Below are 17,570 nucleotides of genomic sequence, written 5' to 3' on the forward strand. Positions count from 1 at the left end.
CAAATAATGCTCAGTGTGAACTAAAATTCATCATTGCAAGACCAGCTTACCCCCTTTCTCACAGAGGCCACCCACCTTGGATCTGCTTGATTTATTGCTCTAGTCTTTTCTTTCTGTCTGCTTTGACTGGGCATGGGTCATTCTGCTGCATATCTCCATCAGGTGTGCTTGAATCATCCATTCGCGATCTGCTAACAGAGATGTCAGGGGATGGCACAGAACACTGACTCATACAGAGAATTTGGGTGGTTCCTTTTGAGCCTTGGTAGTTTTTAATTCTTACTCTAAAAATAAGGAATAAAAAAGCAAAAAAGTTGCCATGTCATCAATGAATAAAAGTAAAATTCAGGGTAGGGATCACTAAAATGTCATAAACATGGTGAGCTTTTGAGTTCTTCCAAGAAATCTTTTTCATGCAGAAAAAGAAACATAACGTCCAAATATTTGATCTCAAGGACTGGCCATTGTGTGTGCAAGCACATTTTTGTACCATCATCTCTGCTTGTCATCTTTTTGACATTTTAGTGATACAGTGATTTTGTAAATATAAAGGAATTTGTTGTGAAATATGCTTTTCATTTTAATTCAGAACCAATGCTTTTTCTTGTCTGTCAGAAATTTGTGAGCACTGTGGGCTCTGATGAACTTTACAGAAGACTTCCATTAATGTTTAATAACTCCAAGGGTTTATGGATATAGCAGCATATTTACAGCAGTTGATACTGTAAGTTTACAAGGAAGACAATGTATCTCTGTGTACATAAAGCTACTCATTAAAAAACTCTTCCTTTCTTCTCCAGTGTCTTTAAACATTATTCACAAGTTTACACTACGTTTACTTTGCCAGATGTACAAGAAGTGCATGTAATGAAGTTCAGTTGGTAACTAGTGATGAGAATAAAACTGCTCATGAGATTTGAAAGCATAAAGCAGCAGCTCCTCGGGAATTGAGAAAATATATTCCCAACTGGTTGAACAAACATTTCAGTTGCCAGCTAGGGCTGACTTTAAATGGACCAGCTGCCTGTGTCAGCAGCATAGAGTTACCAGGGTAACAGGGGCTGTCTAAAGAAGAATGTAGCTGAGAGGGCAAGTTTTTGATCTGTGAGTTGAGGGAAGGAATTTGATGTGATCATGCATCAGCCCTCCTAATCACACACACTCAAGCATTTAAAGCTATGTGGGCGGTGTGGAGCAACTTACAATTTTGTTGAAGCTTGTGCGGGGCTCCCTATTGCTTCATTTTCTTAGGAGCCAAAGCCCTTGGATTTTATCATGAGGAGCCTACATTTCTAATTTTAAGGCGCTGTGATGAGAGACTCGTTAAAACTGTGACAATAAGTTGCTGTTACGAAGCTTGTGGGTTTTTATGATGTCTTCTCACTGGGAAAATGAACATTCAAATAACACTTCTTCCTCTAGATCATTAGATCTGACTCTGTGAATGATGTTGTTACTTTTTGAGCATTCCTTACATGGAATTGCAAAATCCAAAATACTGCAAAAATCCATAATTGTCCACATGGGTGACGGAGGTAGTGACCTCTTTGCTTTCTGGATGTTCAGTGTGCACAGACAATGGTTAGTAAATGCTATGTGCATGAGATGTATATGAAACGTAAATGAATTATGTAGGTTCCATCTCCTAGATATCAATACTCCAAAATCCAAAACACTTCTGGTCCAAAGCATAAGGGATACTCAACTTGTACTAGCTATTCCTGTTTCCTGAATTTTATTTTCTAACCTCCAAGATGGAGTTTTGCTTCAGTTTATTTTTATTTTTCTGTTTTTTCTTTAAATATAGGATTGAATCAGCCCCAGACAGCATATGACCCACCAAGTAGAATCCCTCCCGACAAGCCTGGTGCTTAGCTACTTGATAGACTTTTCAAAACAGAACTGTGGTTAGAAAGAAGGTGTATAAAGTTATATTTACACACTATACTTCCCATTTAAATATTGCATCTTCCTTTCCAGTTCGGCACTGGAGTCATTTGTGACATGACATGTAGCACATTGAGCTCAGAAAATGGTGAAAGGGGATATAAATGCATGTGCTTTAGGTCTGTCATGGTTTTCCTGTTGATATACTTATGCTTCAATTAGGTTTGAAAGTGAGAACCTCAGCCAGATATAATGGAACAGTAGCTTGCCTTGTGTAAGAGAATATGTGAAAAGAATAGATGGCGATGTAAATAAAATTAGCTGCTCTGGAGAAACCTCCTGTTGTTCAGAGGCAGCTTGTAAAAGACTAGCTAGTTTATTCAGCCTCTTTCAAGATACATACAAATAATCAAAAGGCAAGTTGTTCATGATGGATGACTTCAGAGGCGCTTTAGGCCTGAAGATAAATCAGTGTACATAGTTTATTACTTTGAATAACGATGTCTTCAAAATATAAGAGATATGTCCCAGGCATCACAGTAGGAAATATCTATTAAGTTCCTGGCTACAGTATCACTGAATATTTATAAAAATTGTGAATGTGAAATAAACCATTCATTGGTGTGGGAAATGGTTTGTCATTCCAGTTTTGCTAGCCTGTGTCGCATTTAAACATTCATCTGCTAGCATCACTGCTTTTTGTGTGGAAATGATATGAACTAAATATTCATTTGAAGAATACTGAATAGCAGAGAAAAAATCCCATGAAAAGAGATTTCCAGAATATACCAACTTTATCACTAGTGCAAAATGGTATTTCATGATTTCCTCTTCAAAAAGACAAGCTGAGCTAAATTATTGTGTAGGTTTTTTTTAAATCAGCTGTTCCAAGGATTAAACTGTGAAGTTAAGGTTCGGGAACAAGGTCTTGCCTCTTCTGAGACCTTTAATATTACTGGTATTTGAAGAATGTGTTCATAAACTTACAAACTAAATGTAGTCTCTTTCATGTTTCGAAAACAGACAGCTGCAGCATTTATATATGAAGCTTAGTAAAAAAAAATAATTTTGTAACTTCACTGTTTTTACCTTACACATGTAAGCATTTGTTTTGCTGGTTTGAGAACAGTATAGTATCTATGGTTTTGTGTTTTGCTGGCTCTTCTAATGCAATATATTTTTTTTAAATCAGCAATTTAATCATATTCTAGTATGCTTGGTTCATGTATATTTAGACTTTTAAGTAACTAAATATCTGAGAAACAAAATATTTAAAATTAGAATTCAAGGCTTTTAAAAAAATAGTTCTGCTGATATGATTTTCATTGTCACCAGTCTTTAGAAACTGGAAGCATTATCTTATTTTCCCTGTATTTCCATGTCCTATAAACTAGTAATGGACAAAATCCCCTTTTCTATAGTTGAACTCTAGTTGCCTTCAGCCCTTGTCAGCATAGTTAGTGATGAGGAATGCTAGGAGTGCGTGGCTGGACCACCTAGAAAGCCACATTTCACCAATCTCTTTTTATCCATGACATCAAAACTATACTGAATAAGAGGTTTTGGTTTTACAATGTTTTGTTTGCTGTTGATCTTAAAGTATGATATTGTTGTTCACTGGGAAAAATAAGTATGTGTTGTCTGTCCATCATAATGCTATCCAACATGTAAATTTATTATTTTATAACAAAAGCCAGTATTTTATTATGATTAATATTGTCATTACTAATACAATGTCTAGGATTTAGTTAATTTTTTAAAACAGTGACTCAAAGAACACAAAGTTTGTTGTACTCTCACTTCATAATAAATTTTGTAGAAATTTAAAGCCTAGAAAGTTTGAGACATTTACAATTTATCCTTGGAAGAAAAGTATAAAATGTAAAATAAGTGTTTAGGAAGAAGGGAATACACATTTTAGAAGTCAGGTTGCTGTCTTAACAGGCTCTATAACAGTGGTTCTCAACCTGTGGGTCCCCAGATGTTTTGACCTTCAACTCCCAGAAATCCTAACAGCTGGTAAACTGGCAGGGGTTTCTGGGCGTTGTAGGCCAAAACACCTGGGGACCCACAGTTTGAGAACCACTGCTCTATACTATCTGTTTCTATCTGCTTATTTGACTATATCACAAGTGTAGTATTCCTTCTAGCTAAAAAGAGCATTGATTAATTGGACACATGGGTGGGAATTGTGCAGCCCTTCAGTTGACGTTGGGTTTAATTATTTCCCCTACAACAGTGGTTCTCAACCTTGGGTCCCCAGATGTTTTTGGCCTTCAACTCCCAAAAATCCTAACAGCTGGTAAACTGGCTGGGATTTCTGGGAGTTGTAAGCCAAAAACATCTGGGGACCCCAGGTTGAAAACCACTGCCTTACAATATAATTAGAAGTGAGGGATGATGAGGGTTTTAGCCCCAAAACATATGAGTGGGTTCACTTTCTCTGCTCCATTTAAAATGTTAATGGCCAAGAAAGTCCAACATAAAGGACAATTTCTGCCTGCACTATTCTTAAATTTAGTTGTGCTAATCTGGCAGTTCTCTGAACTATTACATGTCTCTGTATTGTGCCTTTCCTTGGGAGACTTGCCTGATGCCTTGTCTTGTTGCCTTTTAGTATAATATGGACTGCTTTTATTTGTACATTTTGGTCATTTTTAAGACAATGTTGTGCAACCTCCTTAATCCTTCCATTAATGTCCTAGGTACAAGCCCCATTCTAAAAGCCCGAAGGATCATTCTAGGCCAGGCATGGGCAAACTTTGACCCTTCAGGTGTTTTGGACTTCCAACTTCTAGAAATCCCAGCCAGCTTACTGACTCTTGGGAATTGTGGGAGTTAAAGTCCAAAACACCTGGCGGGTTAAAGTTTGCTAATGCCTGATCTAGGCACATGAAGCCTGACCTGAGAATAATAGTTCTCTTCAGGTGCACATTCCTCCAACTCAGACCTGACTGCATGTATAATTTTACTGCTTCAGGTGGCCATTCACATTCTTGCCTAGTGGGAGTTGCACATGTGTCAGACAAATGATCAATCTTAAACCTGACACAAATTGTTGAAAAGTAGTTACTGATTCTTCTCTGAACACAAGAGGTTTTGATTATATCTTATGCTACCTTTGAAGTTAGCATCCCACTTGAATTAAGTAGCAATTTCCAGGTAAGCCATATTTCTGATAAGAGGAAATCCCCCAAACCCCACAGTTAAAATGCATTATCTTTATGGAATAAGTGTTCTATTGCGCAATGTTAGACAAACGGAGAAAATCTGTCAAATGGTAGAAATGCTCCATTAAGTAATATTTAACCTGGAAAGTCAAGGGAATGGATCCTGGGATTTCAGATATTTCTCTCTTACATAGAATGCCAGTAATTGTTTCTTTATATTTGGGTGCTTGCTTTCAGAGAGAGCAAGTGAAGGCCATCTCCAAATGACTGCAGAAAAGCAACATTACATGACTAAGCTAAAGATGCACATTGATCTTCTACAGATATCAGTCATTAATTAAACATTTCACTTTTAGAACAATTTTTCTTTGCAAAGGACCTTTTTGGAAGATATATCATAGATTTGTTTTTATGCATTCTTTTCTAGGTCAAGTGACTATGTGAAAGGTCAACATGGTGTTTTGAAGTATGACAGAAATACTCATGCTGTACCAGAGGCTGGGAATATTGATGGCCAAATCTAGGTGAGTGTATTTACCTTTAGCCAAATGTTCCTTTTCAACAAGTTTAGAAATCTTTTCTGACTGGTTTCAAAGAATAATTTCCAAATAAATTTTCAATTTGGAAAGTAGCTTGGCAGAAAAAACCAACAGTTCCAAAGAATTCCTTTTCTCCCAATAATTCCTTGTTGAAACTCTACAGCAGAGGTCCTCAAACTGAGGCCCGGGGGCCAGATACAGCCTTCCAAGGTCATTTACCTGGCCCTCGCCCAGGGTCCTTCTTAGTCTGAAACGACTTGAAAGCACACAACAACAATCCTTTCTCATTAGCCAAAAGCAGACCCACACTTCCCATTGAAATATTAATAAGTTTGTATTTGTTGAAATTGTTCTTTATTTTAATTATTGTATTGTTTAAAAGTGGGTGTTTTTTTTTTTTTGCACTACAAATAAGATATGTGCAGTCTACATAGGAATTCATTCAATTTTTTTTCCAAATTATAATCTGGCCTTCCAACAGTTTGAAAGTCTGTGACCTGGCCCTCTGTTTAAAATGTTTGAGGACTTCTGCTCTACAGCCTTTCTTTCTTTCTTTCTTTCTTTTGAATAATCTTTATTAGGGGGGTTGTGAGGGTGAGGGGGATACATTGTTCAAGAAATTTACTTTACATATAATAAAATCAGACAGAAAAAAGAGAAAAGAGGAAAAAAAGAAGGAAAGAAAAAAGGAAGAAGAAGAAAACAAACAAACATCAAGATTTAGATTTTCAATGTGTCATCTTCCCGTAAACCACTAAAGTCTATTTATCTTTCTTCTTCTGTGACGAGGCTGCTTAACCAATGAGAGAAAGAGAGGGGAACTTGGGTTACCCGACATGCAATTATATCACAATGCGTGTGGACTTATATGCGTAAGGGACTGGACCAATCTTAGTAAAGTTAAAGAACTTGCACTGGAAGGTAACGACTTAAGAAGCGGGTGGCATGCGTACCTTTGGTACGAGAAAAGAATGATAAAAAAAAAACCCGGCAACCACTTTGTCAGGTCCTCCTTGATAAGAATATGGGAGAAATACAAGCTAAAATTCTACCAAAAAACCCCCCTCTGGGTTTCCCTATTGGAGAGGAGTACAGAGGAGAGAACTCGGATGGGAGAGATGGCCCAGATATAAAGAGATTCTCACAAAAGCTAACAATACCTATATACTGAAGACTCGGGAAGAAATCCAGAAAACATACGGGAAATTATCATGGTTACAATATGGACAACTGAATGAGGCCTTTAGGAAAGAGAAAAAAAGTGGTTTCGAAGAAAAGGACAAATTCTGGGATAAGATCATGACAGCTGGAAGGAAAATAATTACAATACTATATAAGATCCTCCTGATATGGGCAACAGAAAAGGACCAAATCAAAGAATCCATGAAAAAGTGGAAACTCTACAGCCTTTCTTGAGATACCAGTATATTTAATTGGTTTAAGAGTGGTTCTCCAGCTCAAAATCAGTTTTTCTTTGTGGTTTTTGTAGCCCCTTCTGCACTGCCACATTATTTGCTTTGAACTGGATTATATGGCAGCGTAGACTCATATAACCCAATTCAAAGCAGATACCATGGATTGTCTGCTTTGATCATCTGGATTATATGGCAGTGTAGAAGGGGCCTGTGACTCACACAAATGGGTTTGTCTGTGTCTGTGCAGTGCATCGTTTGGAACCATCTAGACTCTTACATGTCCATTTAATCTCACACACTTCTGACAAAGTGTTCCTTTTTTGTAGGCCACAGCAGCAGCATAGATTAGGTGCCTTAAGCATTCTCTTTCATTGACTGTTTGTTGAGTTGACTATGAATTGTCTTGGTTTTTGAGTTATTCTTTGTGTTTTGGCTATCATTCTCTGACAATCTTCATGGCTGGATTTGGCATGTTTTTTTAGTTTCTCCATCAGTTCCCATATTGTTTTTGACACTCCTGTGTGGGAGCCTTGTCATTGTGTGATTTCTTCTGCATTTTTCAAATGCTGTGCCTCCTGTGGGGAAAAGATCCTTGAAAAGCACAGCAATTCAACTCCTTTATCTAGGAGAGGACCATGTTGTCAGCGCCTGTGTTCATTGGCTATTTCAGGCATGTTGCAACCCAGCTTCTTGCCTTATAGTCCTGTTTCAGGAGGGCCTCACTGTCAGAGACTGTTGGCCTCCAGATAAAAGAGATATTCAGCTTAATGCCCTTGAATTTTCAGCTAAGTAGTTCATGTAGCTAAAGGCAACTCCACAATAAAGGGCTTGTAGTGTCACCACAGTGAATGGGTTCCAGCTACCATTTGCCTGAACTATTTGTTATGAATTTGTAGGCAAACAGCCTCCTGCCCAAGGGAGAAGTTGCTCAAGTAGAGCAGTGGTGGTGTCAGTGGCTCCCCCCCCCCCCCGTATGTCACTTGTAAAGCTGCCACATGGTATTAGCCTACAACCTTTTGTTCTCACTACAGACTAGACATGAGGTCTCAAGCAGAAGGACTGTATTTTTCTCTTGTGTTGAATGACACTCCTTCCTCCTATGTTTACTAGCTTGCTCGTCTTCCATTTGTGTGAGTCACAGAGCCCACAAAGAAGGAGAACAGGTTGGTTACTTGGAATTGTAGTTCTTCTTGTGGTCATCTGTGAACTCACGGAACTTTGGAGTACACCTATTTAAATCAATCAGACAGGTTTGGATTTAGGATATCAGTTGATTATAATTGATCTACTCTAAGCAAATGCAAGTCTAGAATAAGTCCTGATATTCTGTCACATATGCATAGATTAACTGTCTCCTCACTGATATATAATTGTTTTTTTCTGTATGTGTTTTTTTAGTGCTGTATTTTGGAAATATAGGCAATCTTTATGTTATTCACTCACATCCCTTTAAAAATCTCTCTGCTTTGACTCTAGCAATCACATGGTCTTCTAAAGAAGTCATGGGTAGCTGTTGTAGCTGTCCAGATAAAGAAACAGTCCCTGATAACCATCGAAACAAATTCAAGGTAAAATTTTGAGGGGCTTTGCTACTTTGAGTTCTAACTTCTAATTTAGGGATGAGATGAAAGTGACACAGTTGTAAGAATTGATAGAGATTATCCTGGCAACTTGTTTTTTTCCCTTCTATATTAACTTAGCTTCTCAGTTAATAGATTTATTAAGAAATAACTGAATCGTAATGTGTATGTTACAAATACTGTAGGTTTCCTTTGTGATTACCAAAGGGATGGTTTGGGGTTGTCTTTAATCATGGCTTTACAAAAGTAAATAAGGATGATGTAATCAACCACCAGGTGATTAGGGGAAAATGCTTGTGGCCATTAGTAACTCTGAGTGCATGGGTACTATACTTCTCTCAAGTTTTCCCTAGAGAAAAAATAAAATACATTTGAACTGTGAATTAGTCCTGCATCATATTGGACTTATTTGTCTATTATATTGAGATTTTATATATAAAATATCCATTCAGTTGAATCTGATAAGGTACATGTTTGTCTTTAATAAATGATAAGTAGTAATAGCTATGTTTATGTTATGTATACTAGTTTGTGATTTCATTTTATTTTTTAGGTTATAAATGTGGATGATGATGGTAATGAATTGGGTTCTGGTATAATGGAGCTTACAGACACAGAACTAATCTTGTATACCCGCAAACGGGACTCTGTTAAATGGCATTACCTCTGTCTCCGCCGATATGGCTATGATTCCAATCTCTTCTCTTTTGAAAGTGGTCGAAGGTGTCAAACTGGGCCAGGTATGTATAATGGCATCTTTTAAAATATGAAATAACTTAAAAAATAACTCCTGTTAAGTGATATGTATTATAGGGCAAGTGCGTTGGTGCAGTTAGATCCTAAAGAAGAGCTGGAATAGGTAAATATTACAATTTGGATTAGCATTAGTATTAAGAAATACAGGGTGAGGCAGCATAACTTCCTTTTTAAAAATGCGTGCCATTCAGTCGGTTGAAGACGTAGCGGAGCGCTAGTTGTCTCGTTTGAGAGGCAGGAGTATAAAGTTTTGTCCTGACATCAGTCGCCATCATGCGAACAGTGAGGAGCGTGCTTTTGCCGTTGACTTTTCGAGCGGATTTGGAGTGGCCGGCCCGCTCTCCAGATTTGGCCCGTTGTGATTTTTTTCTATGGGTTTTTTTTTTTGAAATCCCGTATTTATGTGAGCCGTCTAAGGACCCTACAAGATTCAAAGACCAACATCCAGGAAAAAATTACCAACATAATGCCTGCTATGCTGGCAAGAGTAATGACAAACGCCAGAAATCAGTTTACTCAGTGTATGGAGAATGAGGGATGTCACCTACCTAATTTGATCTTCAAAACTACGTAAAACAAAACTTTAGGTATGTGCTACATTATTTAAAAAAATCTGATTCCTACAATGGGTTTTATTAAGCTTTGAAAAAAGGAAGTTATGCTGCCTCACCCTGTTTTAGTTGGTCTGAATCAGAGTTTTACAAACTTTGCTCCTCCAGATGTTTTGACTTCAGCTCCCACAATTTCTAAGAGCTGAAATTTCAACTGGAGGAGTGGAGTGTGAGAAACAGTGGTCTAAATAAAAAGTTAAACCCTTGTTATTTTAATAAAATCTAGTTTAGTACATCTTGTCTTTCTGATCTCTCATTTTGATTCAGGTAGGATGCTTAAAATGGCCCATATGTACTATTTCCATTAAAGTGTGCTCATTTGATCTCTACACATATCTATATTTCAAGCACTCATTACAGAACTCATACATACTAATAGAACTGCCATGGCTAGTGGTGGTGGTCACACAAGAGATTTATCATGTCAATTTTTAAAAAATCATGCAATTGATCACTAGTCATACTTAAGGAACTAAATTGTATATCAGAAGCAACTTACCCTATAGCATAAAGTGCTGCTATTGAATAAAAACAATTCTAAAGTCTATTTGGGCAAATAGAACTTTTATTAGTTATTTATTTTAGGATGTTATTTATTTATTTATTTATTTACGTCACTTATATCCCGCCCATATCAGCCCGCAGGCGACTCAGGGCGGTCTACATATTGGCACAATTCGATGCCATCAATTATAATTATGTTGCACTATAATTATATGAATTATTGTAGTATGTCAGAAAATAACCAATTAATTTTCTGGCTAACTCCAGCAGTTGTATGAAAGTTTGGATAAGTAGTAAAATTAACTATCTATAATCTGTTATATAGTACTTAAAATTGATTGGATAGATAAAAAGTTGATTATTGGGGTTCAGTGTGCAGTGTAAAGAGATAACACTTGCAGAAGTATGCGAAAGAAGGTCCTTAATGTGCATCCATGCTCTGTTATTTGTGTAACCACCATCTGGGCCTCAAATTGTCCCAGGGTTTCCTATGTAATCATCTTCACAGTGAAACTACTTTTTTCAATACCTGTTTGTAACTACATTAAATGATCAGTGTAGATGGCTCCTGAATCCCAGTTGCTGAAGACATATACCAGGAAAGTGTTGTTTCCATTTGAAATCTACAGCTTTTTATTCACCGAATTGGAAACAGCGGCATTGTGTAAAGCACAAATATGATATTATATGATTAAGTGATATAAATTGTTGATGCATTTAAAACCTTAAATGTATTTCATTTTATTTTATTGCTGTTTTTTGAAATCAAATTATGTCAGCAAAATTATTTGGTAAGGAATCATTCCTTTAGAGACCCAACTATTGATTGGTATTTTCTGAATGCAAGTATGTTTATTTAGAGACACCTATTTACCAACATTTTATATCACCATAAAGTATGGTTTACTTTGGGGGGAAAGGAAGTGTGTTTTACATGGCTTGTCTTGTGTAACTAGCAAAATTATCCTTTTTATCTCCAGCCTGTTGTGTAAGCAACAATGTTTTCCTACTTGTGTGAGGGCTGTTTGTTTGTTTGCGTTATTAAGGATTGCTAAATTTAGTAACTGTCACTAAAATATTTTGGTGATAATAATTCAATCAAGTGCTCACCAGTATCAGTTTAACCAAGTGTCAATCTAAGTCACCTTGAAGCCATCGCCAGCTGGTGGACAGCAAGAATGTTTTTGAATGTTATACCACCATGAACTTATGTGTTTTTTTTAATGCAAAGCAGAGCTTCTTTAAAAAAACAAACAAAAATAGTCTGAATCAAGGGTTAGAAACAACATTTTGGTTGTTTCTGAACATCAGTCTTAAAATAGCTAGTGATGAAGGACAATGGGAGTACAGTCCAGCTCATTCCATAACCATGATCTAACTGGCAATACAGAAACGACTATGTGTGTTATAATTCCACTTTTAGTTTAAAAAAAAAACCAGGAAAAGGACATAGATCCAATGCATTTCAATATTATATATGTGCTACTGAGCAATACTGGATCAAACCAAATGCCTTATCATGTCGCATTATGTTCACACAGAAGAAGCCAATTAGTTACTTATAGAAAGTCCACAGATAGGGCATGAACACCATATTATCTTCCTGCTAATATTAAAAAAAATGATATACAAAGGAATACTGCATCTGGCATTGGATATAGATACCGTCATCAAGACTAGGAGGCACTGAGACTCCACGTAAACAAATGGTTTTGAGAAAACCATCTTCTCAATAATTTGTGTTTATGACTGCCCCATCTTCCCCCATCTTTATTACACAGACTCTTGGCTTGATGTAGGGCCAGTAAACTGACATCTTTAGATTTTATAGTTTGTAACCACAGTAAATTTTATAGGCTGAACTAGAATAGTGTTTGATAGTTTTAATATGTTGGATAAGATAAAGCTCAGCAATACCAAAACACACACGCTTGTTAACAAGAATGTCAACTTTAACTTAATGCTTTCAATGGAAGAATAATCCAAAGCTGCAACTCCACTGGTTCTTTCTTTGCTGATGATGGTAAGTTGGGCTCCCTCTGCTGTTGAAAGGCAAAGTGGAATAATACTAGCGAGACATCCTTGGTATTGTCTGCTTTGTTTCTGTGTGTATCCTTGAGACCAAAAGCAAACTGGCTTTGTCTGTTTTACCCAATCTGTTTTATAGTCCCTCCTATCTTAACCTTTATGTGCACCTGGACTGTGAACCCTGTGTCAAATCCTTCTTAGTTCGTTGTGCAGGAATTTTATGTTGTTAGAGTAATTGACCAAAAAATCCTCTACTGCAGCAAAACTGTACCTTACTTACCAAGAAAAATCATGTTTTTTGAAATGCATACTAATTTTTCTCTCTGGTTTCTTAATTTACTTTTTATTTCAAGTTTGTGATTTCAAGGGAGTAAAACCTTTTAAAACAGTAATAGTACTTTTTATTAACAGGTTTATGCCTAAATGGACTATACCAAGATCTATTAATTCAAAGCTTATCTTTATAATTAAAAGACTATCTAACAACTAATGTGTTGTTGTAGGAATATTTGCCTTCAAGTGTGCCCGTGCAGAAGAACTATTTAATATGTTGCAAGAGATTATGCAGAATAATAGTATAAATGTGGTAGAAGAGCCAGTAGTAGAAAGAAATCCACATCAAACAGAGATGGAAGTTCCAAGAACACCCCGCACACCTACCAGTAAGTTAATTTCTCTTGTCTGAGTGTTGAGAGTGAGACCCCAATTTAGACGCCTTTTTGTGTATTTAAGTTACACATCCCAACTAAATTTTTTTGTGAATCTTGGTTTTTAGACTTGTTTCTGGGGTTATTGGGGGTGCTAATTCAGGGTTGTCAGGGGTCTGTTAAATCCGCCGAAAAGCGAGATCCCGGACAGCTCTGGAGCTCGCTGTGAAGCGTTTGCTCGATTCTTCGCAGATAAAATTGTGCGGATTTGGTCGGTTTTTGACACCACTTTACCTGCAGTCTCTGAGAATGTGGCGAGAGCATCTGCTTGTCAGGTTTTATTGGATTCATTTCAATTGGTTCAGCTTGAGGATGTGGACAGGATCCTTGGAGAGGTGCGACCCACAACATGCATCCTAGACCCCTGTCCATCCTGGCTGATAAAGGAAGCCAGAGGGGGTTTGGCAGAGTGGGTGAAGGTGGTGGTTAATGCCTCCCTACAGGAGGGCAAGATTCCAGCGAGCTTAAAACAAGCTATTATCAAACCGCTGTTGAAAAAACCATCACTGGACCCCACTCAATTAGACAACTATCGGCCAGTTTCCAATCTCCCCTATTTGGGCAAAGTCCTGGAACGTGTGGTGGCGGCACAACTCCAGGGATTCCTGGTAGACACTGATTATTTTGATCCGGCACAGTCTGGCTTTAGACCGGGACATGGAACGGAAACAGCCTTGGTCGCCTTGGTAGATGATCTTCGCAGGGAACTGGACAGGGGGAGTGTGTCCCTGTTAGTTCTGCTGGACCTCTCAGCGGCCTTCGATACCGTCGATCACGGTATCCTTCTGGGACGCCTCATAGACATGGGTCTCGGGGGAACTGCTTTGCAGTGGCTCCAGTCATTTCTTGAGGGACGGTCCCAGAAGGTGTTACTGGGTGACACCTGTTCGGCCCCACAACCGTTGGTGTGTGGAGTCCCACAGGGTTCGATTCTGTCCCCAATGTTATTTAACATCTACATGAAGCCGCTGGGAGAGATCATTCGGAGTTTCGGACTGAGATGTTATCTCTACGCAGATGATGTCCACATCTGTCACTCCTTGTCACCTGTCACCAAGGAGGCTGTCCAGACCTTGAATCGGTGTCTGGCTGTGTCGGACTGGATGAGAGCTAACAAATTGAAATTGAATCCAGACAAGACAGAGGTCCTACTGGTCAGTCGTAAGGCCGAACAGCATATAGGGTTACAGCCTGTGCTGGACGGGGTTACACTCCCCCTGAAGACACAGGTCAGCAGCTTGGGAGTGATCCTGGACTCATCGCTGAGCCTGGAACCCCAGGTCTCAGCGGTGGCCGGGAGAGCTTTTGCGCAATTAAAACTTGTGCACCAGTTGCACCCGTACCTCGAGAAGTTTGATCTGGCCACGGTGGTCCACGCTCTTGTCACATCCCGAATAGACTACTGCAACGCGCTCTACGTGGGGTTGCCCTTGAAGACTGTTCGGAAACTTCAACTAGTCCAGCGAGCGGCAGCCAGACTGCTCACCAGAGCGACATACAGGGAGCATACCACCCCCCTACTGTGCCAGCTCCACTGGCTGCCGATTCAGTTCCGAGCACAATTCAAGGTGCTGGTTTTGACCTACAAAACCCTGTACGGTTCCGGTCCAGTGTATCTGTCCGAACGTATCTCCCTCTACGTCCCACCCCGAACTCTGAGATCATCTGGGGAGGCCCTGCTCTCGACCCCACCACTCTCACAAGTGAGGTTGGTGGGGACGAGGAGCAGGGCTTTCTCAGTGGTGGCTCCACACCTGTGGAACTCACTCCCGGGGGAAATCAGGGCAGCACCATCCCTCCTCGCTTTCAGGAGGAGGGTGAAGATGTGGTTATGGGACCAGGCCTTTGGGCACTCTGGCGATTAAATCAGACAATCAGGCGAGTAAGACCAGCAGGATTGATGAAGTAGAACGTAAAACTAGATCTATGAGTTAGCGAACGCTGACCAGGTAAAAGGAGAAATTGGGTTTGTATTGGTTTTTATTGATTTTACTGATTTTATGTTAATAGTGTATGAATTGTTGTTAACTGTGTTCTGATGTAATTTTGTGTATTTTGTGTATGATTGTTTTATGATGCAGGCATCGAATTGTGCCTTTGCTTTTGTAAGCCGCCCTGAGTCCCCCTCCGGGGTGAGAAGGGCAGGGTATAAGAACCCCAAATAAATAAATATAAATAAATAAATTGCATTTGATAGACTACATATACTCTAGGTTGTTAGATATGGTCATCATGGTTTTCTGTGGGCAATCAGATGACATATGTTCTGTATCACAAAAACTAGAGCTGGTAGGGGAAAACCATTTTTGGAATCAGCAGGTCAAATATACTCAGAAACATTTCTAACATTTGAGGCACTAAAATGTGTGTTGGCCAGTGTTATCCAATAAATTACGTCTATTGTAGACTGATTACTTGTGAATTCATTATCATGTAGTGATAGTTAATATTGAATTGTGACCTGGAAAGTCTTTGGCAGAATTAGTCATGTTTGAAATTGTAAACGAACATATTGCAGAGACTAAGGGTGCATCTTTACTGTAGAAATAATCCAGTTTGACATCACGTTAACTACCAGGACTGAATTCTATGGAATCATGGGAGTGGGAGTTTTACAAGTTCTTTAGACTTCTCTTCCAAAGAGTGCTGGTGCCTACAAATCCCAGGATTCCATTGCATTTCACCATGACAGTTAAAGTGGCGTCAAACTGCATTCTACACCTGCAGACATGGAGCAGCATGCTTAAACTAGAGGAAAAGAGAATCCTCCTAAACATTAGAAGTGGTGAAAAGAGTTGGAATATGCTGCCTTGGAGTGTGATAGAGTCTTGGCTATTTTTGTCCTTAGCCTGCTCTTTATTCTAGTTACAAAAAAGTCTCTTTTTCTAAGCCTTATTGCAATCCTGTCCCCATCTACATGAGAACCTAAGAATAAATGTATATAGTATTGCAGTATAAGTCACATACAGAAATTGCTTGAATAACACTGGTTCCATTTAACAAATGTGTGGCTTAGCTGCCTATGTTGGCGATATAATTTTTGTGGGATAGAGAGGAGAAATAATTTGTATCAAATATTTGTATATTTTGATCTTTGTTACTATGATTTATTTTAAGCCCAGTTTCTAAATATTTGCCAAACAAACATATATACGATTTTAAAATCTTATAACAATTCAAATAAGCCATTATATTGTACAGTAGAACCTATGCACTATAGAGTTTATATCAGTGATTCTCAACCTGTGCGTCCCCAGGTGTTTTGGCCTACAATCCTAGCCAGTTTACCAGCTGTTAGGATTTCTGGGAGTCGAAGGCCAAAACATCTGGGGACCCACAGGTTGAGAACCACTGATTTATGTGCATGTTAGAGAGCATTTCCATATGTGTGTGTGTACTTTTATATAAATCACCTGAAGGCTAATAATAATAATAATAATAATAATAATAATAATAATAATAATATACTTTATTTATATGCGGCTCTATCTCCCCAAGGGGACTCAGAGCAGATTACAGAATATATATATGGCAAACATTCAATACCGTTATACAATTAACAAGGACAGACAGTAAAATTTAAAACAAATTACAATTATTGTGGAAACTCGTCAATTAAATAGTATATTTTGCTAAGCTCAGTCGCCAGTGATAAACATGAGCCAACAAGAAAATTAAGAGAAGTCTCCACAAAATAAATAAATAAATATTAAAATTAGAATAAAATCTGAAAATAAAACAAAAACAAAAATCCCCATTAAAGCCCAGGAGGAGCAGAGTTGAAAGTTGGGCATCGGCAGAAAAGTCAGCAGCCCCAAGCCTAGCCAAACCTGGTTTCAGTACAAAGTTGATGGTTAAAGGGCAGGGGGGGGGGGGGTGGTTGGTAAAATTCCCGACAGTTATGCTATAAGACAACGGTCCTCAAACTTTTTAAACAGAGGGCCAGGTCACAGTCCCTCAAACTGTTAGAGGGTCAGATTATAATTTGAAAAAAAGCATGAATGAATTCCTATGCACACTGCACAAATCTTATTTGTAGTGCAAAAAACCACTTTCAAACAATACAATAATTAAAATGAACAATTTTAACAAATATAAACTTATTAGTATTTCAATGGGAACTGTAGACCTGCTTTTGGCTGATGAGATAGGATTGTTGTTGTTGTGTGCTTTCAAGTAGTTTCAGACTTAGGTTGACCCTGAGCGACGGCCGAGTAAATGAACTTGGAGGGCCATATCTGGCCCCCGGGCCTTGGTTTGAGAATCCCTGCTATAAGATATCAGTGACTTGAAGTAACTTCAGGCTATGGCTAGCTAGTGCCGAGGTCTCAGCACAGTAATATTTGACCATATAATTTTGGCTAAGTGTCCAA

The 17,570-nt window shown here is 38.4% G+C and overlaps 1 protein-coding gene across 2 annotated transcripts in view; it reads left to right on the top strand.

The window, feature by feature from the left end:
* FRS2 (fibroblast growth factor receptor substrate 2) overlaps window positions 1–17,570 on the top strand; it is a 50,016-nt gene that overhangs the window by 18,864 nt on the left and 13,582 nt on the right. The window contains exons 2-5 of one of the 2 annotated variants that reach the window (XM_060777474.2): window positions 5,485–5,581; window positions 8,488–8,579; window positions 9,145–9,331; window positions 12,994–13,152. In XM_060777474.2, coding sequence (XP_060633457.1) covers window positions 8,514–8,579; window positions 9,145–9,331; window positions 12,994–13,152 — 412 coding nt within the window. In that variant the 5' untranslated portion in view covers window positions 5,485–5,581; window positions 8,488–8,513. Of the gene's footprint in view, window positions 1–5,484; window positions 5,582–8,487; window positions 8,580–9,144; window positions 9,332–12,438; window positions 12,486–12,993; window positions 13,153–17,570 lie in introns of those variants that run through there. The other variant, XM_060777475.2, reaches the window with a different exon arrangement.

This window comes from Anolis sagrei, chromosome 5 (assembly GCF_037176765.1).
Source record: "Anolis sagrei isolate rAnoSag1 chromosome 5, rAnoSag1.mat, whole genome shotgun sequence".
Classification (NCBI taxonomy): domain Eukaryota; kingdom Metazoa; phylum Chordata; class Lepidosauria; order Squamata; family Dactyloidae; genus Anolis; species Anolis sagrei.